This window comes from Colletes latitarsis, chromosome 3 (genome assembly GCF_051014445.1).
Source record: "Colletes latitarsis isolate SP2378_abdomen chromosome 3, iyColLati1, whole genome shotgun sequence".
NCBI classification, from domain to species: Eukaryota; Metazoa; Arthropoda; class Insecta; order Hymenoptera; family Colletidae; genus Colletes; species Colletes latitarsis.
The window spans coordinates 43,954,413-43,979,979 of record NC_135136.1 but is presented as its reverse complement, the minus strand read 5'-3'; the positions used below and the strand labels follow the sequence as shown (position 1 = coordinate 43,979,979).

General features: G+C 43.6%; 1 protein-coding gene across 1 annotated transcript; it reads left to right on the top strand.

The window, feature by feature from the left end:
- On the top strand, positions 1 to 25,487 carry LOC143340497 (roundabout homolog 2). Its single transcript, XM_076762531.1, has 10 exons — positions 1 to 1,328; positions 7,330 to 7,638; positions 17,265 to 17,418; positions 17,505 to 17,635; positions 17,745 to 18,011; positions 18,102 to 18,910; positions 18,979 to 19,209; positions 19,289 to 19,627; positions 19,687 to 21,799; positions 21,908 to 25,487. Exons 1-10 carry the CDS (start codon positions 1,268 to 1,270, stop codon positions 22,084 to 22,086), a joined length of 4,593 nt encoding a protein of 1,530 aa, XP_076618646.1. The 5' UTR covers positions 1 to 1,267; the 3' UTR covers positions 22,087 to 25,487.
- The last annotated feature ends 80 nt before the right edge of the window (positions 25,488 to 25,567 follow it).

The window sequence follows — 25,567 nt, the reverse complement described above, 5'->3', positions numbered from 1 at the left end:
CGTCGCGTTGGTTGGATTTAACGATGGTGGAACGATCGTTTAGTTAAAATTTCATTTTTTTTTTATTCGATTGCAGAGGCACGCAGGCACGCAGGCACGCAGGCAGGCACGCACGATCCTCGTATTATTTACGATAATAAAAGTGTGTTGGTTAATTGGAAAAAATGGCAATTGCAAGGACAAGTAGGAATAGCTTTCGTTGGATAAACCGAGAAGCGACTCGTATCGTAACGGTCGGTCACGAAGCGATCGATTTTCGAAGAAATGCTGTTGCACGAAGAAACGGAACAACCGATGGCCCGATTACAGACTCGACGAGACCGACAGATGCGTAGATTGCAAAAGGTATTAACCGCCTCGAGTCAGCAGTGGTCGTACGTTTGTCGGCGGCAATGAGGACGCGCGGCTTGGATCGATCAAAAAATTAGAATAGCAGTATTCGTTGGTAAAGAGGATGAAAGTATGCTAGAAGAAGGACGTCGTTCGGTGCGTTGGTGCTGATCTCCGGCCGCCGTTTTCTTGCTCCTATCGATATGTGCCTACGTGCATGTATGTGTGTTCTGGTCGTCGTCGTCGCCGTCGTACGCGCACTTGTGTACACGCGCGTATAAACGTTATTTCGAATACGTAGAGGCGGGTTTGGTGCGTGTGCGTGGATGCCTGCGTGCGTGCGTGCGCGCGGCCAGGGCTCGGCGATGTCAGAAGTTCGTCTTGCAAAAGCGCTCGTCGTCGGTTTTCTCTGATAAGAATGGGATTGGTGGTGATTGGCCGACAGCCAGTGCATTGACGCTACGTTACTTTACGCGAGAATATACGCGAATACGTAGTGAAACGTGTACGCATACACGCGTACCTATTGTACGTACACACGGTGGCACGTAGGTGCTGCGTGCGCGTGGGTGGGTATGATGTAGGTATGGGTGCGCGTGTCTTGTACATACGTACGTGTAGTTTGTGGTAACGTGTAATGGCATGGAAATGAGGCGCTCGCGAGTGTCACCCCGAAAGATACGCCTCTCGCCTGGAAAGCTACTCTGCTGTGCTCCAAACTCCAAAGGAGAATCCTCTCGCGAGTGCTCGCTCTTACCGGTTTAACCTCACCGGTATCCTCGACGTGCGTGCTTTCTGTGTCTTTCATTTTGTTAACCCTTATTTGGTCTTGCCCTCGCAACTTTCCATCAATATTCGACAACATGCGATAACATCCAATTTCAAATCTCGTTCGTGATTCACGGCATCCCGGAATCTTTGGATAGCGGAAAGAAAAATGCGCAACGAGTGGCTAAGAAACTTGATCGCGATAGCAGTTTTCGCCCTTATGGTTCATGGTAAGTACACGCTCTCTCTGCCTTTCATTTCCTAACGCTCCTTACCACCTTTCTACTAACATCGAAACTTTCAACCTTCCTTTCATCGACGATTCTGCTCTTTCTTTTCCCCATTCTTCCATCATCTTTATTCTCTCTTCTACCGTAATCGCTATATGCACACAGCTGACTGACATAAAGCGACAAACAAACCGGCGATTACGTTTCATTTGCTTTTTAATAACTGGATGATAGCGACATCGATTACCGAGTCATCTTGCAATATTTTATTTTTATCTTTTATGGAACAGCCATAATAGGCTATTTTCGATACGTTCGAGGTATACCGTAAACGAGTTCCACCAACAGATACAAACGAATAAACTGACGCGTACGCAACAATGAATCTTCCGTTTGTCAGCTACACTCGTTGGTACGGACTTGAAGACAAGAATCGTATACAGTCAGGACAACAGCGAGTCATACGTTAGTTGTTTCACAAGAAAATTTCAACTCTAGCGCAACCAACAAACTTGTTGTTTATCGACGTTGCTCGCTTAAAAAGTGACACGTTGTCTAAAAAACACTTGAAATATTACTTACCTTTACACGAATCTACACGGTTGTGAAAATTGGTTCATCGATGTTGCTCGCATCAAGAATGGCTTGCGATTTCTCTGATTAATCGATGTTTAATACCCTGGTCTGTGTTCGCTTGCGACGATTCAAAGGATATCGTCCTTTATTCTTCCGTAACTTGAATTTTACTTGCGCAAAAAATACGAGAATGTGTCAATTTACCGCATTATTTTCATTCAAAATAGGACGATACCACCGTTACTTAACATTTCTTTTTTTTCTGTCTCTATTTAACGTCGACAACGACAGGATCGTATTAACGAAAAAAAACTAATCGAACCGCCTGGAGTCAACGATTCGTCGTCATTCGGAGTAAGAATGTTCAAAAAAGAACAAGCGAAGAAAAAAAGAAATATCGGTGGTTGTTTTTCAGCGAATGTAAACCTTGTAATGCATAGGTACTTGTAATACGTCAAATAGAATAACCGATACATATCTTTTCTGTCTTTAAAGCGAACAAGCACGCGATAAACGTCTATAAAACATCCATGAGTGCACTTTACCTTATTAAGTATTCGCTAGTCATTGAAATTTTGAATATGTATGCATGTGGCGTACGATCTTATCGAAAAAAGTTATCGAACCGTAGGGCAAGCAGTGGATGTTGTTATATCTATACCATTGGAAAAGATATTAAAACGGGAGTTAAAGATGCTTCTGAAGTTGTACATTTTTTAATATCAGAAAAACGATATATGCGTCTTGATGTTAAAAAAAATGTGTGCGTGCGTGCGTGCGTGCGTGCGTGCGTGCGCGTGTAAAGAATACGTAGATACACATACGCTCGCGTAAGTAAGTAATGTAATGCTAAGATAACTGAGATTTCTCTGTTTCTGCAGTGTCATAAGTAATTGAAGGTGTAGTTACTACGCGTGATAGAAAATTATAAAAAATATTAGTAATCCGGTTAAAGTAGTACCATTACTGTAAGTTGGAGGCCATCTTAGTAAACGGAAGATGCAAGAGAAAATGATCGTTATGAATGTTAGGTTGCATAAAATTGAAAATCGTAAACATTCGGTCCTCTCGAGAGAAACTTCGAGTTGGTTGTCCCTTGGGGAAAAAGCACAAACGGCCGTTAGACATTGGTTGGTCTATTTTCGTGGATGGAAAGTCTTGCGAAGATAACCGAGTTTGGCCGACGTTTAACGAAACTATTAGGTTATATGCGATGCTGTGCAATGAAGCGGGTATGCCTGTATGTGCTTCTAGAATGCTTCGAGTTGAATTTATTTAAAAAAACCTCCTTCGATGACGAACAATACGAGTAAAATGCACGAAACTCTGCAATAATATCCGATAAACCACCAGCAAGGAAACACTTTTTCATTGAAAATTCAAGGAATAGATTTTACCACATTGTGGGATAAACATTGGATCTATTTCTATGTAAATGAATACAAGAATAAAAAAAGAAAAAATATTGTAGCCGCGTATTTAACTTTTCGTGAGTAGAATCAACGAATTAAAGAATCATATATTAAAACAATGAAGCAAGTAAAACCCTAGCTTTGTTTCAAATGTAAATTGGACTCGGTTCTAACGTTGATCGTATTAATATTCTATCAATTTATTACCAGTTTTCTCACAGTTCATTAGAAAACGCATATTGGTATATCGGAGACTTATTTCAGTATCGGCGATGCTTTTATCGTTAATCGACTTTTTCTACAAATGTTTTAACGGTTCAAGCGATAATATCTTTCATCGAGAAAAAAAAAAGTTACAAACGAAAAAAGAAAGACCGAAAAATGTTTTTAAATTGCACATTTGAAAATTCGACTAGGATGCCACGTTGTGGCGTATGGTGTCGTACCATGCCGACATCGTGCAGTGCTGTGCGCGGCACTCGCTCGCAGGGGAGAAACTGGACGATCGATAGCCTCCGTTCGCAAGACAATTTCTCCTGAGCTCGGGAGAAAGAGAGAGAGAGAGAGAGAGAGAGCGACCGAGGGGGGATAGAGGGAGAGAGAGAGAGAGAGCACGCTAAGTAAGGATTCCTCCGTTAGGTATAGCTATTTTTGGTCAAGTCTATAGCCCGAGAGAAATAAAGAGAAGAAATAAAAGTAAAGGAAAAAATTAGTTGAAGCAAAAACAGAAATAAATGGATCGATATTTTCCCGATTTACGGAAAGCTGCCCTCGATACGTTGCGATCGTTTTTATTTTATTTTTACCGTATACGAGTTTGGACAGTCCTGCTGGGAAAGAACTAGCAGGGTGTGTCGGTCGAACCCTATTCGAGGGTTCTGTGCGTCTTATGTTTCCCCTACGTCTCAAGGAATTCAATGGTTATTCCCGTTTCGTCTTCTTTCCTTCCCCTCTTACAGGAATATCCTTCTTAGGGATAGAATGTAATGAAACTGTTCCTTTCTCCGTGGTCCCTCCCATTCCTCCTTCTTTCTTCCACCGTTTCTTTCTCACTCTCTCTATCCCCCTTCCTTCTCCCTTCTCCCTTCTCCCGTCTCCCGTCTCCCGTCTCCCGTCTCTCGTCTCCCTTCTCCAGTCTCCCGTCTCCCTTCATCCAGTTGTCAATTACTTGTGTTGCATATGCAACGTATAGTTTGCGGAAGGAACTCGTAAGCACGTTTTGTCTACGCATACACTTGGTGTAGTATACATGTAAAGAAACAATGATAAGAGCATACATTATAACGTAAAGATCGAAAATACCGTCGAGCTACGATAATGAGAGAATCGTCGTTTCCGTAGCTAGAAAGATTTTAAACAGGCAAAGAAGAAAGAAAGAAAGATCGAACGGTAGCAGATCGAGACACGATCCGTGATCCTTGGTTGATTTTTAAAACCGTAGTCGGCTCGGAATATTTGCGCGAAATTCGTTGCGTTAGTTATGTACGATTGTATGCGTAACCAGCATTCTAATCGATTCTAAATAGTGACGAAGAAACCACATTTTAAGAGTCGGAGAGTGAAAATGATAGTCCAGGGCACGATAATGGTTTTAGAATAGGACGATTCTCGCGACGGTTTGCTGTGGTATGCTTTTGGAAACTCGCCAAATGCAGTTTGGTAGTTGGTAATATGTACTCTTGGAACTGTACTCGGTTCTCCTTCGCGCTGTTCTTTCCATTCGTTTCTGGTTCCTTCGACCTTCGTATACATTCTTAAACTGTTGAAATATACGTGTGTATTCCGTCTGGTTTCCATATTCCGTGCTTTGTCGTTTCGAACTTTCGTAAAGGAGAATCGAGAACTCGTCCAAGGAATTTTCTCCTCTGAAATCGTACGTGTCGTATTTCTATCGGCGTTAATTTTTTATTCCTTACGTCGGATCTATTATCGTTGGATCGTTATCGATGTGTATCGTCCGGGCGACGAGCAAACAAGGGACAAAATGGGGATTAAAATTAAAATGCATGGGTATAACAAGATGGTGGAAATGCAGGAAAGAAAGAAAGAAAGAAGAGAATACATTAGGGAAGCAGCGAGGGAAGAACAGTAGACAAGTTGAAAGGATACTAAAACAAAGCAAGGAAGCTACGGATAAGCGATTCAAGCAAAAGGAAAGAAAATAGAAAAGAAGAGGAAGGAGAAAACGGCAGAACTGGTAGAGCCACTAAGGGCAGCGGAACCAGCAGAACCAACAGAGTCGAAGCAACAGCGGCAAATCAATACTCGCGTCGCAATCGCGAAGCCGTATGCCAAGTCATCGTGCATTCGAGCTTTCTACGCTTCTTTAATCTCGCTCTATTATCTTTATGTTCTATTCGTTGTTTTGAAATTAACGGTCGAAAATGAAGTATGTATATGTATATGTCGTTTGCGCAGCATGCAAACTATCTCCAAACACTAGGATTATCGCAACACATACGACGCGGGTAGACAGGTATATTTATTTTTATTTTCAGCGATACGGATCATTCTCGAGAAAGAGAGTATAATTCGATTCGCGAAACGCGATAAAAATGAACTTTTATCCGAAATGGTCGCGACGACGACGATGAAATACATAAATTCGATAGAAATCTGTTGTAAAACTTATCGAATCGACTGTATAGGTATAGTTGGTTAGCGTAAAGTGTGACAATGAAGAACCGAGAGCGCGGTAAAGTTAAGAGGCCGCGCGCTCTTTGGCTTTTCAACGTAGACGTGGCTGACGGAACTTAGGGCCGCGGTTAAACTGCAAGCGATAGCCAGTTCGCTCGACGTTGCTTTCACTGTGACCACCACAGGCTTCAGGCTGCGACAAAGATACACTGCTCGACTTTAAACGCGTTAAACATTTTCGTTTGCCCGTTAAAAATAATATTTGAATTTCCGTGTCTTTTAAATGGGATAAATAAACTTTTGTTTTATTTACACTTTCGATGAAACCGGAATAGCGGCGTTTAATGGAAAGTGGAACAGAATTGTAAGGAAGAAGAAGTCTAATGAGCGAACGAAGGAGGCCAAAATACAAGAATCACTGAGCGAAGAAACGGTACAAGTAGTGAATATGATGGAATACAAAAGGAACGAGAGTGACAAGGCGAGTTGGCAAAGCTGGTTGCCGGGATAGCTTGATTCGGAGGAGGTTAGGACTGAAATGAAACGAGGATGCCTCGGGCCTACGGAGCGCAAGAACAGCGCGTTCGTCCGAGCTTGCTGAGTCTGTTCAACAGCGAAATATGAAAACTCCGGAGGCGATTTTAATTTAGCCACAGCGTCTATTGTTTCTGAGCGCTGAGTCGGGAGCACAAAAGAAAACTGTATGGATACGTGTGCGCGTTCAGTTTTCTCTATGTCTCTAAACGAAAGATCATGGGAGATATTTTAGAGGATGCCTAAAACATTAAACAGAGACGGATCCGTTCAACGAAACACATGCTCTCAAGTTTCGTCGATCGATTACCTACGAAAGTATAGAATATTCGTTGGAAATATGGACGCGCGCACGATTCGGAATGTCGAGTAGGTATAGGTTCTTACAGACGCGAAACATTTCTCGAGTGCTTTTGCTTCGGAATAGGATTTGCAGACTGTGCGAAGCGATCGTAGACAATCGTGGTTTATCGGTCGTACCTATACGTTCCATTCCAGAATCCCTATAGCTATATCGGAATAGTTGAAATACCTTGGCGTCCGAGCGCGAACACTGAAGCTGTTTATGTCGGCGCGTCTATCTTCGTCGCCGTCGCCGCCGCCGCCGCCGCCGCCGCATAGTCAAAGATCTAAAAATGGCTATATAGTAGAACGTAGAATCGTGGCATAGAATATGTAGGTGCATATGTATACCTAGTATTGAAACAAAGTCGCGCGCAAACAGTCTAGTACGAAATTAACCAAAGACGCAGACGTAAAGTGTAAAGTCCCATCGGAGAAGCCCGTATCCCAATAGCAGTGATCATACTCGAGATACGAATCGCTTGGAATTATTTTTTCAGGGCAATTGAGATCACCGCGCATAACGGAACATCCGTCGGATATAATTGTGGCGAAGCACGAACCGGTAACGTTGAATTGCAAGGCGGAAGGTAAACCCCAACCAGTGATCGAGTGGTACAAGGACGGTGAACTGGTTCAAACGTCACCGGCAGATCTCAAATCCCGTCGTGTTCTTCTTCCTACGGGCTCTCTTTTCTTCTTAAGGGTGATGCACGGAAAAAAGGAGCAAGATGGCGGAGTTTATTGGTGCGTTGCGAGGAATCAAGCTGGCTCCGTTCCGAGTCGAAACGCTACCCTCACTGTTGCAGGTAAGTCAACCTATTACTTTATTTATCGATTATTCGCTTTCACTGCTTAACACCCAAAAATGTCGAGCGTGTAACTGCGATTCCTCGACCGACTAAAAACTCGAACCGACTCTGATATATAGGTGTATGTATACGATACGGACGGTATGCACGCATTCCATCCATGCCGCAAGTCGAACTACTTTTGATTCCTACAAAATGGGAAACGAGTAAACCACGTTCGGGCAAACGGAGCCCGTTCGGACGGAGCCGAGTTTGTTTAGGGCCGATCGATATTCCCGCTGGAGTAGCACACTGAGAAGAGAGAGATGCGAACTCTCTTCTACGTTAAGCACACCTACTACCTACGCATCATCTTAACGAATTAAACAGTTACAATTAAAAGTTATTTTATTATTCAGATATATAACCGTATAATCTATATATTATTATAACATTTACTTTATACCAATCTCTGAGCCTTCCCTAGTGGTAGTCCCAATCAGGATGAGGACCGCCACGTTTTCACGTTTAAAGTTTTCGGTGAGATTTTCTTCTCGAAATTGTTCCAATACAAACTGTTCGCGCGCTCGAAAGGAGCAGAGAATGGAGGACGACGACACATAGAGGGTGTTGGGCCACCTCCATTTTAATGGAAGATTCTAGAGGCCAAAATAAGACAAAAATCAAGAATACCAATTTCTTGATGGAGGCATCGTTAAAAAGTTATTAACGATTAAATTCAAAAATTTCAAATCGTTTTGGAAAAATTATTTTCGGTTGCGGGGGTCAATTACAATCAGTTTTGGTGAATAGACATACCCCCGAAATGTTGCGCATTTTCGAGAAAAAAATTCAGTACGGGCGGAACTTTAAACGTTAATAACTTTTTAATGAAACCTCCATCAAGAAATTGGTATTCTTGATTTTCGTCTTATTTTCGCCTCTAGAATCCCCCATTAAAATTTTCCCCAGGGGTGGCCGAACACCCTCTATGTAATTGTACATGGAGTCGTTTTTATCAGGAAAGCTTCACCGATTCACCTGTAAAACTTTCACGAAGAATAAGAGTTTTTAGTTTGCGTTAGTAGCCGTTACACCGATATGCGCGTATCGCACGCCTTTGAAATTCGATCAGCGGGTTTTTTAATTGCAAAGCTGTCGGTCGTGTCGATGGTCGCACGAGCCCAACAAGCAATAGTCGAGGAAATGATTATGTCGCGATAGAATATTGCAGATATATGAAACATCGTTAAGGAAAAGAGAACTGTAAGAGAATGAAATGAATGAAACGGACTGAAAGAGCATTGGTCCGAATTTTGCCGCCTATCCCTGCGATATACGCGCTCGCGTACGACTACACCTATCTACCTATACACTCGTACACCTATACCTATGGTATGTGTGTGGTAGAGTGAGACGAGAAGGGGGAAGCGAAGGAGAATAGAAATCGATACGGAGCTGTATCTACGTGGAGCGTATGCTCGGCCAACATGGTGCTATGTTGCGCGACGCGATGCGGAGGATATACATATACCTTGCCATCGTGTGTATTAAGCCGAAATCTATGCCTGTCCATCTGCCTTGTCACATGTACATGCATTCGTATAAACACACTGTTGAATAAAATGATCTTTGACGATTATTCGTTTGATAATTGCTGAAAAAATGGAAATGTCGAGCGAAACGGTAGTCGATTTTGCGACAAGCCTATCGCTTGTGCGACCTTTCTCGACGATCATGCTTTCGTCACCCTTTTTCATCGTACTCGTATTTTGTCGAAATTAACAACCTCGTATACCTAATATTTCAATGGTATTTTATAGTTAAAATTTTCCTTTCTGCACTTATCGTCTTCGTAGTTAGTTGAGAAAAACTAATTTTTACTCGACCTGTTCCCTGTACGTATGTACGCGTGTCTCGTTTTTCTTCGCATTTCCATCATGATTCTTCTATCTAACCGATTAGATTTTTCCCTTTCTTCGCCAAGAAGAAGGATTGCCGCGCAACAGATAAAAATCGTGCGATTTAATCGCGTGTTTCGGTACAACCACACGTTCCGAAACACCTTCCGAAAACTAGACGTGTTTACGTTTCACGCACGTTTCTAGTTACCGCGTTCTTGTTACGTGTACCACGGTACATATTTACCGTTCATCTTCGCTACTCTGTTAATACTTGTCGTTCGTACTGTGATCGACTTGTCGGTAAAGATGGCGATAGCAATGGCGGTAGACTCAAACGGCAGTTATGGCCGACTGCTATGAATAAGCCTTTGTGCAACGGGCACGCCGTTCCACGACCAACTTGTACCGAAATAACCTCATTGAGAATAAAAAAAAGAGTAGAAAAAAGAAGAAAAAGAAAGAGGAAAGAGGAAAGAGGAAAGATCGTAAGTGAAAAATAGTGAGAGGAAATACATCAGACGTAAAAGTAAAAAGATAAGTATGTACAAGGATTATCCTCTGGCATTGTAATCCATGTACGTATTTAGTTGGAAGCAGGGAGACATCGCGAACCGAATATTAGAGAAATGTGAGAAAAATAAAAAATAAAAAATTGTAAATTCTAAACCGCTTGAAATGTAGACTATCAGAGGATAATACGAGTCGAGGAGAATGTGTGTTGGATTGGTTCGACAGATTCGAGTTGCTTGGATAGCAATCCGGCGTTTCTCTTTTCTTCGATTCTCTACTCTGCCAAATAACACCTATCCATCGTTTACTTTGAACCCTCAGCTATCCGGGAGCCCATTCGGGTCCCTCGTTCGCTCCATCCACCGCGTATCGATTAGCTGGACGGCATAGTACACCGCTGCTGGGCTGTGCCAGGGTTACTTCGCATGGCTTTTAGGGGAAAAGAGAGGAAGAAAATGGGAGCCCGAGGGTTAGACGAGTTAAGAGACCGAGGGGTGCATAGAATGAGACGGATCTAGAGCGAACAGAGAGAAAAGACAAAGGCGTTATAGCTTTTAATCCCAATGGAGGATAACGAAAACGAAAACGAGACGACCACGACGCAATGATGCTGCTCTATACCGACGGATTTCTTCGTACAAAGTACCGACACAATAAACGTTTCCACTTATTCGCATTCGATAAAGGCAACAACAACAGTCAACCGATATGTAGGTAGTCGTTTAATGCCTACGTATCTATCTACGTGCATACACGTTGGTTCGCGCGTTATTATACAGTATGAAAGGAAAGCAACTCTGACCCGTGTCTTTCTCTTTCTGTAGCTACTCTATCTTAATTTTCGTCAATCTTATCGTTCAATTTCCCCAATTTCCACGGATAATAACTGCGAAATGAACGAAAACATGAAAACGTACTAAAGAGACAAATATTACCATCGGTTTTTTAAACATTATTCCGTTGAATAATATGTATCTCGAGAGAAGAAAAATAATACTGATATATTATACTGGCCAATATCTTGCTTGTGTTAAATGTTTAATCAACCTCGTGTTCGTTTCATAGGACTAGATTCAAGTAGTACCCTAGAACGAGACCTTTTCACATCGTATACATATACTACAAACATACGTACAGCAATCCAACTTCCGTTCCCATTCTTCCTCGCATTCCAAAGAGAAACGTATAGTTTCCATTTTGTCCATGGGCGTATCAGAAAATGTGCATGCTCCACGAATGCGGCTAAAACTGTAGAGACGTACAGATTATGTATAAAGAAAGTAAGAAGAAGAATAAATATACTTGGTTTCTCTACGCATAGAAGCTTCTACGGAGCATAGAAAAACAGCATCGCAAACTATACAAAGTATAAGATGGCATATTTTGATGTTTTTTTGTGTGCATGGTAAGAGTGGTTGCGTTAGACCGAATCGGTGGCACTGTTAAGACCCGTTATGCAATGTCGGGAAAGCTCACGCTGGCAACCAGTCGCCGACGACGCGACTAGGTATCTAGAAGAGAATACAATATGGGTTTGTACGCATCTGGTCGTCGGTACAGCGCGAGACTGGCTTGATCCTGGTCGCTGGTCGGCAGCAATCACGTGCATATACGTATTCTCTTGTACTTTCTGTACAACAATTTCTATAAACATCCGTCCTATGTAAACTGTATAATATACGTACACATTCAGCTTGAATGAAAGCCTGCAGAGTTTAAAAATAATGATTTAATCTTGGAACAGGAATAGACACGAGGTTAGGGCAGTAATCGGGGTGGGTGACGCGAGTACTTGCGTCGGTTATTACAACGTTCTAACCAAGTTATTTATTTACAGGCTTTAATTTACGAATAAAAGAATAAAAGTTGATCGGTCGCCGTCGAGTAAGAGAAAATATGTAGTGAATAGGATCGATAGGAAGTTATTCCTTTCGACGAGTCTGGCCGTGCCGTGTAGTAAGGAACAAACGCTGTCGAAACAACGGCTCCATTCAATCCCAATGGTGTACCTAAGTACATAGTAGGTATTTCCGGCGTGGACAGCCAAGTTTGCAAGACATAGTCCGAGGGTCGCGGCGCATACAAACGTTTATCGCAAGATGCAATCTACGAGCAACGATAGATATCGAACAGCCGTGTACTCATTCATATTCGTATTCGCATACGCATTAGCATTCGCATTCGTATTCGCATTTTCGCTCAGTTTCAAGACTAACATCGTTTAACGACACTGTGCAATTTTTCATTATTTTCCGAATTTTCTTCACCTTTGGTACAACATTTTTTCGCAAAACAATACCTTTTAATACCATGCATGGTTTTCGCGACGATTCCATTTAAACGGCAAACAAGTTTTAAACAAACGATCGATTTCGACCAAGAGGTTCTTCTTTGGGATCGCTTTTTCGAAACTGTTTCTTCTTCCGATTGTAAATTGATTCTCTAGTAGTTTGATGGAAGAAAAAACGATGACGGCGTTACAGGTAAACACAGTATAACAGATATCATTGAGGGAGTATGTGGTAAGCGCATTTATTTCTCCGTTCGCGTATGCACCACGTACAAATCTCGTTTCTGTCTAGTGCGCGATGTTCCACGGTGATATATGTGCGTGAGTACGTCCAACTGCCACGCCTACCGACACTACGGTTTAATTGAGTAATCGAGTACCCTTGCGACGATGCACGAACGGGGAGGAGAGTCACTTCCAACCCTCCCTGATCCCGTTCCACCGTATACCGTTCTCACCACCTCCACCCATCCTTCCTTTTCTTTTTCGCTCATCGCGTATCTTTGTCGACGAATATTTTTACAAAGACAACAAAAAAAGCTTCGCTCCGATTGCGGAATCGAGCTGCTTACTCTAAACGGGCTATTCGAATACTTGTTTTCGATCCGTCGAATTAGTGGAACATTGTGCGTGTGGGCACATATCGGAAAGCGAGGATTGCTCATCCGTCGTTTGTAAGCTGAACGTAACAAAACGAAGCGAAAAAGAAAGAAGGATGTCCGAACGTAGAGACCAGTTGAAGAGAAAAAGTCGAGGCAAATGTCGAGTGTAAGACCAAGAAGGAGCGTATGGATGGCGTGAGTTACACCGCTCGTGTCCGGTTTAGGGGAATCAGAGACTCGATACGACACAAACCAGACAGAAACAATGTAATTTAAATGGTAAGCGAACAGTCTATGGTATCATCGTATAGGTAGGTATACATACGTACATAGGCTACACCCTATGTAACGCATATTTTACCAAGGTACAGACGGTCTGCGTGTTAACGGAATTTCGTGAATTCAAATACGACGAATAAATCGAATCTGCTGCGCTCCCGTATTTCTTGACGCGACTTTCGACAAATACAAACGCGATGCAAACTCTCTATTAATAATAGACGAGAGAGTGAAAAATGAAGAGTAAAAAAAGGAAACGAAACGAAACGAAACGAAAGATGTGTCCTATATAATATGGATGCATGTAAGACGTACGTATCGTATCCGTATCGCACGCGTAGATAGATAAGTGTTGAACTGCTCGACTAGAAGGCAACTTTGACCATCCACACCAATGGTTGCCTATCGAATAGTAGTCGCACGGGGGAACGAACGCCGCACGCTCGCGTCTATTTATATCGAATCCGTGGGCATACCGGACCAGACTGGCGCGTCGCAGCGACTCTGGTGCGCCGACAATTCCTGCGACAACATAGCCACTCTTAACCGCCTAAAGCACAGGATAAACTTATCGCGTTACCTACTAAAAATCCTTCATAAATTTATCATCGTTATGAAATTTATATGCGTCTTACTATTTTATCCTAGTATGCTGATCGTTAACTTACGTGTGTCTACTCGGATGTAAGTAGAATGTAGCGAGAAGATGGCCAGGGAGTATATGTACACTTGCTTCTCTCCGGCTGACCCCACGATTGTCGACGCTCTGACAATTCTTACCTATGGGTTCTTATTAACACGTGCCGCGCCGCACCGCGCCGCGTCGATCACGCCGTTTCAGCCAATAGCAGAAACATCGCGTCTCACAAGAGGTGAAATTATTAGAGTTTAAACTAGAGTAGAGACTTTGACACCAATCGCCTGCATTCCTTTGTCTAGATAATTTGTTGCGGACCTACAATACGTAGATGCACCGAGTCTGTCGCAAAGTCACGGTGTATTCGATTGGAGGAATAACATTAGAGAAATGTTAGATTATACCAATTCGGAGTCATACCACCGATCCGAACACTGTAGATGCGGTTTGAAACAGATTCAATGTTCCCGCATGTACATCGTGCATCGCGAGTAACAGTTTATTCCGATTCCCATACATAAATATAACAAACCGAACAAAGAAAATAAAGGATAAGAGTCGGTCGCGTCATCGATCGGTCGTATCCGCGAGCTAAATGGATCGACTAGATCTAAATAATAGCCGATTAAAATACAAATGGCCACAATCTGGCCACAAAATTTTTCCTCCTCTCAACGAGAATATGTGTTTAGTAGATAATATGGTTAGAATAAAAGAGAATAATCTTTGTACACAGGCTAAATCGAAATTGGAGAGCCACACGATAAATGTACCAACTACTCGTAGCTACTTTTACGGCTACTTTTGTATGGATTCGCGATCGACCACCCGTATACGGATATACCTACTCTCCGTATAGTTACACATCTATGTATATGTATATGTGTATACAGACAGCGGTCAGTTCAGTTAAAACCCGCGGCAAGGCATCGAGCGGCCGAGCGTGCAACATGTAAGCAGGCTAACGTACACCCATACGGAGATATTATATCCCTGTGGGCATTTGCATTCAATGCTCTTACCTACCGAGCGAGTATCCCATCTACGTAGCCACTGCCACTGCTGCGCCACTGCTTCTCGCCCTTTCTAACCGGTCCTTGTACCATTGTGTTTATTTATGCACTTTAATTATATCGAATATGGTACTCTGAGAACACTAACGCCAGAAATTTCTCTCTCTCTCACTCTTTCTGTTTCTTACACATTGTCGACGAGCACACGCGCGCAAACGCCTACACGCATACGATTTCTTCTTATCAATACTAAATCGAATCGATTCCACCGGAACTGTAAACGCAACTAGGTGCATGTACTCGTACATTATAGGAGAAACAATCGAATTTTTACGTTTAATCGAAGAACCTTCCAAACATTTCTTTCTCTTCGTCGAGTCGAATGTTTATTATTTTTGGACGATGATACTAAAACGCGTACTTGATTTTATATTTAATCTCTTTGGAAAGTACATATTTATCGAGAACGATAGAAATACTGTTGCGCGAGTTAGAAACGTGTACTGCACGATTCGCATTGCGATAACATTTTCTTAAACGTTCGACAAACTGCAATAGTATATGCAACGATACGACGTTGGAACAACTATTATCGGTAGAGCTGAAACACGTCATTATATGTTTACTCGAGCGCACCTACTTTTCGATAAGTTCGTATTATCTAGAAACAGAGTTTGCAACGAGTCGTTGGGCGATAGGAATATTAATATTCTTTCGGATGTTGATAAAGTTAAAGAATATTCTTGTTGCATTGGATCTGTATCCGTGTTGCGACAAGAGGTATATGTATATCGCGTTTTTCAAGGACTCGTCTCGCGCAGATGGTGCTACTCCCGCACGGTCTAACAGCCATAGCCGTTTGTCTGTTCCATGGACGCGTAGCGCGTAGCGCGTAGCGCGCGAAGGGTGGTGTGGTGTGGCGTGGCGTGGCGTGGTGTGGTGTAGCGTGGCGTAGCGTGGCATGGCATGCCATGGCGCACGGCTGCTGCTCTCATTAGTTGGTTCCTGCGGCTCGCGAAAACCCCCGGGGGGGTCTACGCCCGACAAGGGTGAGAATGGTAAAAAAGACGAAAGGGGCGAGACGGGAGATCCAAGAACCCTTCAATTCTTTCGCTCCAGATCTAGCGTCCGTTAATTGGAGGTTGTTTGACTACGCACCAGCTTCGCCCCTATTCTTCCTTTTCAAGCCCCCACTTTTTTCGCCCCATCTCTCTCCCCCTTTGATCCAAGATTTTCAAGTACTAGCCGTCATCGTCGTCGTCGTCGTCGTAGTCTCGTTAAAAAAAGAAAGAGGAAAATCGGCCTCAGATTAGGCCGCTTATCTTATTTCGTTGCTAGTAAAGCGTAGCAAGGATCAAGCAGACATCGAGCAAAGTGAAATATTACGGAGAGAGGATAACACGAGCTGATGTATTTAACACGTATCGTATACTCTGTACATAGGTGGTATGCACAAGGCATACCTAGAACGCACAATCGATCGGTTAGTTTCGATCAGGGGTCTTTTGTTCGACGATAAAACACTATATGGATGCGAGTGGAAAAGTTGAACGAGGTCTCCGCATTCCAGGATTTGGAATTTCTTTTGAAAATGTAATGATGAAAAGCCGTTCGAGACCCTACCATACGAGCTACAACTCTGTGTTTGCACGACGCTAACGATGAGCAAACAGAGCGGAACGGCTTAGCCGATAGACTGCCTAGTCGTGTGACTCATCATTCGGCCGGAGACCGAAGAGATCAAAGAAAAAGGACTACATAGGACGAATTTGCTCTTGCTGTTTCAAGATTTACCCTCGTTCTAATAACGAAACTCACTCTGATGGCAAGCGTTTCGGTATTAACACGCCCCGCACACTGCATCACCACCTACCACTTGTACGGGGAAAAATTAATAATTTCTAAATTACTAAATTTTCGAATAAAGACTCTTAATAACTTGATACCCTAAGAAATTTTTAGTCGTACAAGTTTTATATGAAAATCCCGATTTTATTATGAACGAAACTGTTGACGCGATAGCGAACATCAAAAACGACCAGAAGAACGCTCCTGTTCTTTTTATTGTAGAAAAAGCACCGGTAGCGAAACGGATGGTCAATTTCCCGTTTCCCGTCTTCCCTTTCACATCGATTTCCCAAGGAATAGTTGATTCCGTATTTCCATTCGTATCTTTTCTAAGCATTCTTCTAACTTTAAACGCGCACCAATTTTCTTTCCAACCGGTTACCGCATATTCCCCGACACGAATGATCTTTATTGCCTAGGAAAAGGATATACGATACGATACTAAAAAAAAAAAAAAAAAGAAAACAACGTTTGTCGTAGTTGTTGTAGCGGTTCCATACGTTTGGAAAAATGTTGATCGATCGCTTGCTAGCGACATTTCATCCAACGTGTCTGTTGCAGTGCTAAGGGACGAATTTCGAGCAGAACCGCAAAATACTAGAGTCGCGGCTGGAGAGACCGCTTTGTTAGAGTGCGGACCACCTCGAGGTCATCCTGAACCGACGCTGCACTGGAAAAAGAACGATCACATGATAGATTTGGATGCTACGAAACGGTAGGTACATGTTCCGATTAAAAGTAAACGTTAATAAAAGTAAATCTCCGGTAGATGTTAATCGATCGCGTTGTTATCTGTTGTAGAATCAGTTTGGTAGACGGTGGTAATTTGATGATCTCGGATGTCAGACAAACAGACCAGGGAAAGTATCAGTGCGTTGCCGAGAACATGGTGGGCGTAAAAGAATCCGCAGTAGCAACTTTGACAGTTCACGGTAAGAGAGTTGTACGTGTACGTATGTGCAGGCGTCGCGTAAAAGCGTAAAAGCGTAAAAGCGCGGTGGAAGAGGAGGAAATATTAAAAATATTTGATTGGTTCGTTAGTGAAACCTTTCTTCTTGTCGACGCCCGGCAATCAAACGATCCTAACGGATCAGACGGCTGAATTTGCTTGCCGCGTAGGCGGCGATCCTCCACCCGAGATACTTTGGCGACGAAACTACGGGAAAATGCCGATCGGCCGAGCGCATATTTTGGACGACAAGAGCTTACGTATAGAGAAAGCGACGTCGCAAGATCAGGGCACGTATATTTGCGACGCTAAGAATGGCGTGGGTGCGATATCGGCTAGCGCAACTTTGACGGTACATTGTGAGTAAGAATCGGTAAAATTTGTCGAGCGTTTGTCGTGCTGTCGCATCCAGCGGAAACCTTTTCACACTGATTATTTTTGATCGTTAGCGAGGCCAGTGTTCACCAATTTCCCCAAGGACGAGGTGGCTGGTATCGGATCGAACGTATCGTTTTCCTGCGCGGCCCGCGGTACGCCTAAACCTTCCGTCTTTTGGACGCGCGAAGGCTCTCAGGAACTAATGTTTCCCGGAAACGAGTATCAGGGACGTTACAAAGTTACGGAAGAGGGAAACCTGCACGTCAGAGGAGTCGTTGGGAAAGACGAGGGACACTACGTGTGCAGCGCGATAAGTCAAGCCGGTGCCAGTACGGCGACCGTTTTCCTTCAGGTGTCGTCCGTCGAAGAGGCCCCGCCACCCATTATCGAGCTAGGCGCGACTAATCAGACATTGGCTCCGAAAAGTGAAACTTGGTTACCGTGTCGCGCTTTCGGAAGACCAGTACCAAAGATCCGCTGGTACAAAGACGACCAATTGGTGCGAGTCGATGCCGGAGATCGATTGACGGTCGCGAGCAACGGGACGCTTTCGATAAAGAATCTTCAATCGAGCGACAATGGAGTGTACAGTTGCGTCGCTTGGTCCGAGTCCGGAAACGCGTCGTGGACCGCGAGCTTGACGGTTAGCCCGGAAGCGAGTCACCACGGCGGTGTCGCGGTGCCAGATGTATCGAGCTTACCCGAAAGCCCAAGCAAACCGAGAATAGTGAACGCTACCAGTAACACGGTTACGCTTACATGGAGTCCGGGTCACGAGGGTGCTAGCAAGATAATCGACTATGCCGTCGAATATTATGCGACCAATCCAAAAACTGGCTGGATCGTTGCCGCGACGGGAATTACCGACGACATCTACACCGTAAGCATCAATAAACCACGCTCCGCACGCAAATCGACCATCGCCTCTCGATATCGTTTTCTTTGTAGGTGAGCAATCTGAAGCCTGACACGAGTTACGCGTTCCTGGTTCGTGCTAGAAACGGCCATGGTATTTCGCTTCCCGGTCCTCTGTCGGACGTTGCGCGTACGACTAGCCACGACCAACAAACGATTCCACAGACCGAACTGATTCGAGCCAGAGATCGACTCAACAGCGAGATTCTCTACTTGAAGGAGGTTCAACCTTTGAGCAGTACCAGCGTCAAGATCATATGGGACGTAAGTATAAATTAATCTTTCGAAACGTTTAGGATAGTCGCGGCGAGTCTTGTTCTTACTCGATCTCCTCTTACTTTAGATTCTTGGAGCGGCCGATTTAGTCGAGGGTCTCTATATAAGGTACCGACAAATGTCCGAGAAACCAGAATATCGAATGGTCACGGTACCGAATGCCGGCGCAACCAGCTACGTTTTAACCAACCTAAACAAATATACGCGATACGAGTTCTTTCTAGTTCCGTTTTTCAAAAGCATCGAAGGGAGACCGAGCAACGTCAAGTTGGCCACCACGTTGGAGGACGTGCCGTCCGGTGCGCCCGAAAACGTTCACGTTGGAATGATAAACGTCACCTCGGCGTTCGTTCGTTGGTCTCCGCCGCCGAAGAGCACGCAAAACGGCCAGCTGATTGGATACAAGGTAAAAGGATCCTCCGACCGCATATCCGCGCATACTATTGTCTCTAGACTCTGTTTCAGATTCAAATCAAGAGCAACAGCAGTAACAAGATTTTGGGTCAAATGTCGTTAAACGCGTCGACGACGTCGGTGATCATCAACACCTTCACGACCGGTGGTCTCTACACGGCACGCGTCGCCGGATTAACGCGCGAAGGTCTCGGCCCATTTTCCGCTCCGACCGTTCTAAATATGGATCCAGGACAACTCGCACAGTTGCCACCACGAACGGATCCGAGTCAAGGGAGTGCATCGGTTGTCGGTGAAACTTGGTTTTTAATTTTAATGATCGCGGTTGCGTTGACCGTTATCGCCGCCTTACTGGGTGCTTTTTACGTTCGACGAAGGCAAACGATGAGCAAACAACTCGGTCATTTGAACGTTCCCGTTGGTACAGCCAATGACATTTGTCAATTAAATAAAGACACTCTGTGGCTGGAACGCGGATGGAGACCGAGCAATACTCTTCAGGCTTCCGCCACCGACAAAGACTGCGAGACGAAGCTTCTCAGCAATCAGAATCAAATCGGACTGCCACCCGGAATCGTCGGAATGACGGGCTCGGAATACGCCGAAGTAAATTTAACGACCTTTTATAACACGAGAAAACAACTGCAGGCTCCGCCGGAGCCCTACGCCACGACCACGCTTTGTATGCCGACCCGTAGTCCGGACTCGATAGAAACTAGCGGCCGAAAGTCCAATTCGAGCGATTCCTGTCTCAAGCCTGACTACTCGAGTTTGGATTCCAATTTGGACCGAAACAAATCGACCGTTTCCCCGTGCAGCGACAATGCCAGCAGTGTTTACAATGCAGACGATACCGCGGAACCGCACAGAAGAACTCATCAGTACAGAATGCCGTTACCCAGTGAAAATCAACCACCGAATTGGTGCGATATGATACCGCCCCCGCCAGAGCATCCTTCCTCGTTCGAGGGATCGCTTGGTTCGGTCAGAACGCATTCGCATTCCCATCAACATCAACACCAACACCAACCTCAACATCAATATCAGTACCACCACCATCATCACCATCATCATCATCAACAGCAGCAGCAGCAGCAGCAGCAGCAGCAGCAGCAGCAGCAGCAGCAACAGCAGCAGCAACAGCAGCAGCAGCAGCAGCAGCAGCAGCAACAACAGCAGCTTCAATATCAGTATCAACATCAACACCATTACCAGCAACAGCAACCGCAACAGTATCAAACTGCATTTAGCCCGCATCTAGGGAAAAGAAGCATCAACAGGCAAAACGATTTAGACCTGATGACAGGTTCTGGATTAGCTTTGGGACTAGGTTTGGGTTTAAGTTCCAATTCGGGTTCCGGATCTGGTTCTGGTTCTGGGTCTGGGTCTGGGTCCGGATCAGGTTGCGGCTCTGGTCCCGGATCGGGTAATTCTCAAAGTCCACCGAGCCCACCGGTTAGAACAGCAAACAATTTAGGAGGCTCGGGAACAGTTTGGAACGGTTCGAGTCAGCAGCAACAACAACAACCGTTCGACGGTTCCGTTCAACAAGCCAGTAACGTGCATCCACAGAGCAGATATACCAGTTTACCGCCGCAAACGAATCCGCCACCGACGTTGCCAGCCCTTCCGCAAGGATTCGATCGTTACGAGTACAAGACTAATCAAGAAAATGAATACGAGAGCGGTTCCCTTTTGTATGCCCAACGAAACGGCTCGCCGTTGGAAGACTACGATTCCACGTATTGTCGTGTGAACCGAACCGATTCTCGATCCGAACAATCGATCGCGAACGAGGATATCTATCGACGAACCGATCAAGACGCTTATCCACCAGAGAACCTTTATCAGCCCGAGAACGAGGATTGGGATAGAAAGTCTTGCGATTCGAACGCGCACTCGGACATTTGTTGCTCCTGTTCCGAGTCTAGTTGCCTTTATGAAAACGCGCTCGAGTACAACGATCAATTTACTTCGACGTCGGCGAATTGTTTACACGAGAAAGCCGGCTCTCGAAGCAGAAGCGGTACAAGTCCACGTAGAAGAAATGCTAGAACCTCGTCGCCCACTTACAGCAGCGGCGATAGTAATTACTCTTGTATTCCCACCAGACAATCCGGAAGTATCAGCTCGCAAGAAAGGTTGAGGCATAACCGCGGTAAAGGTCAGCATACCAATATCGTTTTCTACTTGATTCGATACAACCTCTTTTCTTATCTCTTTTAAATATCTTTTCATAAATATACCTTATTTTTTCTCTCTCTTCCGACAGACAAAGTGCCTAGCTTCTCGAGAATCGCCGGCTATCCTCAACATAATTCCACGGGATCGAATACCGTCAGCAGTGCCGGCAGTCAAAGGTACAACAAGCTAAACAATGTCTTCGTAGGTGGTGGCAACTCGAGTACTCCAGCAGAGTGCAGTCGGCCGGCCGACCTTCGCGATGGCTGATATCACGTGTTCGCAAAGCGGAGGATCGCTGGTGAACCTCTAACGTCGAAATAATTTACTTCGATCGCAACGAATAGACTCGTTTTGCGATACTCGAATATCGCGGCCGGACGCGTGTACTACAAAGTACCTTTCGATCGCGTCCTCGACATCTTCAACGTTGAACCGTTGACCTAGGTACCACCATATCCGATTCGTTCGATTTCCATTTTTTTCCTTACTCCTTTCCGACACATTTCCTCTGCTTATATTCACCATTTTATCTTTTTCGCTTACCTCTGAAAAGAAAAGAAAAAAAACAACAATTCCTATTACGTATATTGTGTTTTTTTTTTTTCTTTTCCTTCGTTTCAATTTAAATCGGTAGATTGGCACCGCTACCACGATCTATCACGATCGTAGCGATAAAGGATTCTTTTTCTGCTCGGCACACTCACTGCCCTCCTCGAATCAAAAGGATATAGATAGAAGGGAAGAGTGCGGGAAAGTCGGGTAAGCGAGAATGTTTTAAACGATGGACCGTACGAAAATGCGTGGGTTTAACGAAAGAAAAATTGGTAAAATCCAAGTGTAGATAGTTTTTCGCGAACGAGTTTTCAATTATAGGCGATGCGCGTGGACGTGCGCTAGTTAGAGCTTCGATCCAACGTGACATTTATTTTTCAATAGATTATGCGTTCTCGCCACCAAGTTCCGTACATATATTGCTTTTTAACGATATAACGTTCCTAAACTTTAAGGAAAAGTCTCAATGCGTTTATCGCGAAACGGTCAGAGCGAAACAATTGACGCGCGATTCTCCTAAAACGCGCCTCTTTATAACGATCGTCGAGTATAGATACCGTAATAGCGACTGCAGTGTAAGTAGTATTATCATCGTGTCGAAGAATGTTTCACTGTAGCTGTATGCGCCGCAGTGCTCGCTCTTTCTGTCAACTTTAAGTAGCCGTAACCGCTGATTGACGTCTCGTGGCGCGAACCTCGCAAATACTACCAGCAGACCCACCCTTTCCTCGACTGCGATTCCTTCTCGTTTCATCGGAACGAAACGTCGAATGGCACGCAACGTCGTCGATCAATGTTCATTTTTTACGATAGCCAACGCCAACGCCAACGCCAACGCCAACGGAATTACGGCAGCTTAACGAGATACGCACACAGATAAAGGTTTTCGAAATCGTATTAAAAACTAAACCTAATCGAACCTAATAGAATCTTTAAATCACTAAGTGTGTTCTCGATGTAGCGAGACGACGACTTCTCGAGTCAAGAATCAATCCCACCAGCAACGATACAAACGAAGGAAACGGGATGACAAGTTAAGCAACAAGCAACACTCGCTATAATCGCTCAAATTTCTTGTAATTAGTTAAAAACGTTTTAAAGAGGATAAACGAAAGAGAAAGGATAATTGCCTGATTAGATGTCGTTACTATTTAGCGAAACAGTAGTTGGTTATCGATGATTAGGCGTCAAAGAACGGACGGAGGTCGAAAACACTGCCGGGGATTATCGATTCCGAAATATTTCGTCAAAAAATATAAAGATAAATTAAAGTGTAAATCAGCCACGAGTGTAAAATTTCGAAAAAGAAAATTTAAACAAAATGAACAAATTTCCATCAATCCGTAGCGTGTATAGATACAAGTGTAATCCATCCAGACGGGCGAGAAGAAGTGAAAAATTTAATTAATCGATAAGGGAGTTTGGTTTTGTAGCGTGTTTAGACTAGAACTCGATTCGGTCAACTATAGCCACGTAGAACATACATATATATATATATATATTTTAAGTAACATTCACCGTAACAATATCCCAACTATCTCCATATAGGTCTATATTTCGACTGTACGCTGAATTTGCCAAACTTCGTTCAAGTTTAATGACGTAAATGGCCGTTAGAGAAATACCTATACATATACATATGTAGGTTCTTCGGGAGAGTGAACGCCCATAAAACTGTACATAGAGACTTGCACTTTGATTTCTTCATGGTATGGAAGAACGGTACGGATCGATCGATCGATCGATCGATAGATAGTAGTTACTTAGGTACTGAAAATAATCCGTTCGAGATCGAGAGCTCACGGTATTTTCGTTATGCGAGAGAGAACGAACCTTCACTTTACGCCGAACCATCCTACTAATTTGCGAGACAAAAGTAATACGTTATTTTTATAGTTTATCATCCTCGCACAATTCTTACGATGGTTCGCGCCATTTGTATCATATAACGCGCGTAACGTCGTAATTCCTCCAGGTTTAACAAAAATAAAACGCCGCGTAAGCATTCATTTGCGCGATAGTTCTTTCCCATATCTTCATTTTTATTTCTATCCATACCACTCTGAATCCCACGTGTTACGATTCCATCTATTCCTGTTTCTTACTGCCTCTTACCTTCTAACCACCTCGTCACCCACTCTATCGAAACTGATCCTTATTCTTTGTCCGTATGTTATGGCACTTGCTCGTTCGTCAACCATCCCTATATTTAACTACCCATTAAGAATTGGAACGGGGAACAGAGTACAACGAGAAACGTCGATATTCTTCCGTTTGTCAAACTGCCAAATTATACATATACATATGTAAACCAGACTGATTCGTATCCTTAGAAATAAATTAAACGATAAATTTCGCGAGACGCGCGAGACGCTTCGTAAGTGATTTCATTAACGTGTCTATCGGTCTTGCCAATACCAACTAAATCTCTTATGAAGAGACTATCGCGAGATATATCAACATTTTCCGTTCGTTCACCGAGAACGTTATCGATATCGTACACTGTCAGAATATGTTCCAGCTACGACACATCGTTATCGTCATATCATTAAATTTCGAATCAAACGATCTATGCTGATAAAATGTTCCGCACACTACGCGAGACGTCGATAACTTTCAATTTTAGTTGCATCTTTTAGCTCCCAAGTCGATATCTAAATACGAAGGCTGACGAGTGATTTAGCTTAAATCTTCTTTACATTTTGTAAATAAAGCGCATAAGAAAGAAAGGAAGAAACGTTTATTGATAAACGTTTTCATAGGCAATAACTTATTTATTATTAGACAAACACGGATAATTGTCCAGTTTTACTGCATCGTTGCAGAAAAAAATAAACGATGCGAATAACGTCGATTAATTAATACAAATCAGTAATATACGCATACACGCAGGCAGACACGCGCGCACAAGTGTAGATAATTTTTAAAATAACGATCATTATTGTCAACTACTGCATATACATATAAGACGTACAAGATATACGGAGACGTTACGTAATATAGTATCAGTAACGATTATTAATAAAAAATAACGTTAAAACCTTCATCGTTTTACCAATTCTACAAATTCCACTTGTACCAATTTTACCTTCCGCTAAAAATATTCAAACAATTTTAGATGAAATCGCTGCTACTGCTAATTTCCTTTTCACTTCGTTTCGTTGTAACGCTTTGGCCGATCGAAAAAATAAAACGA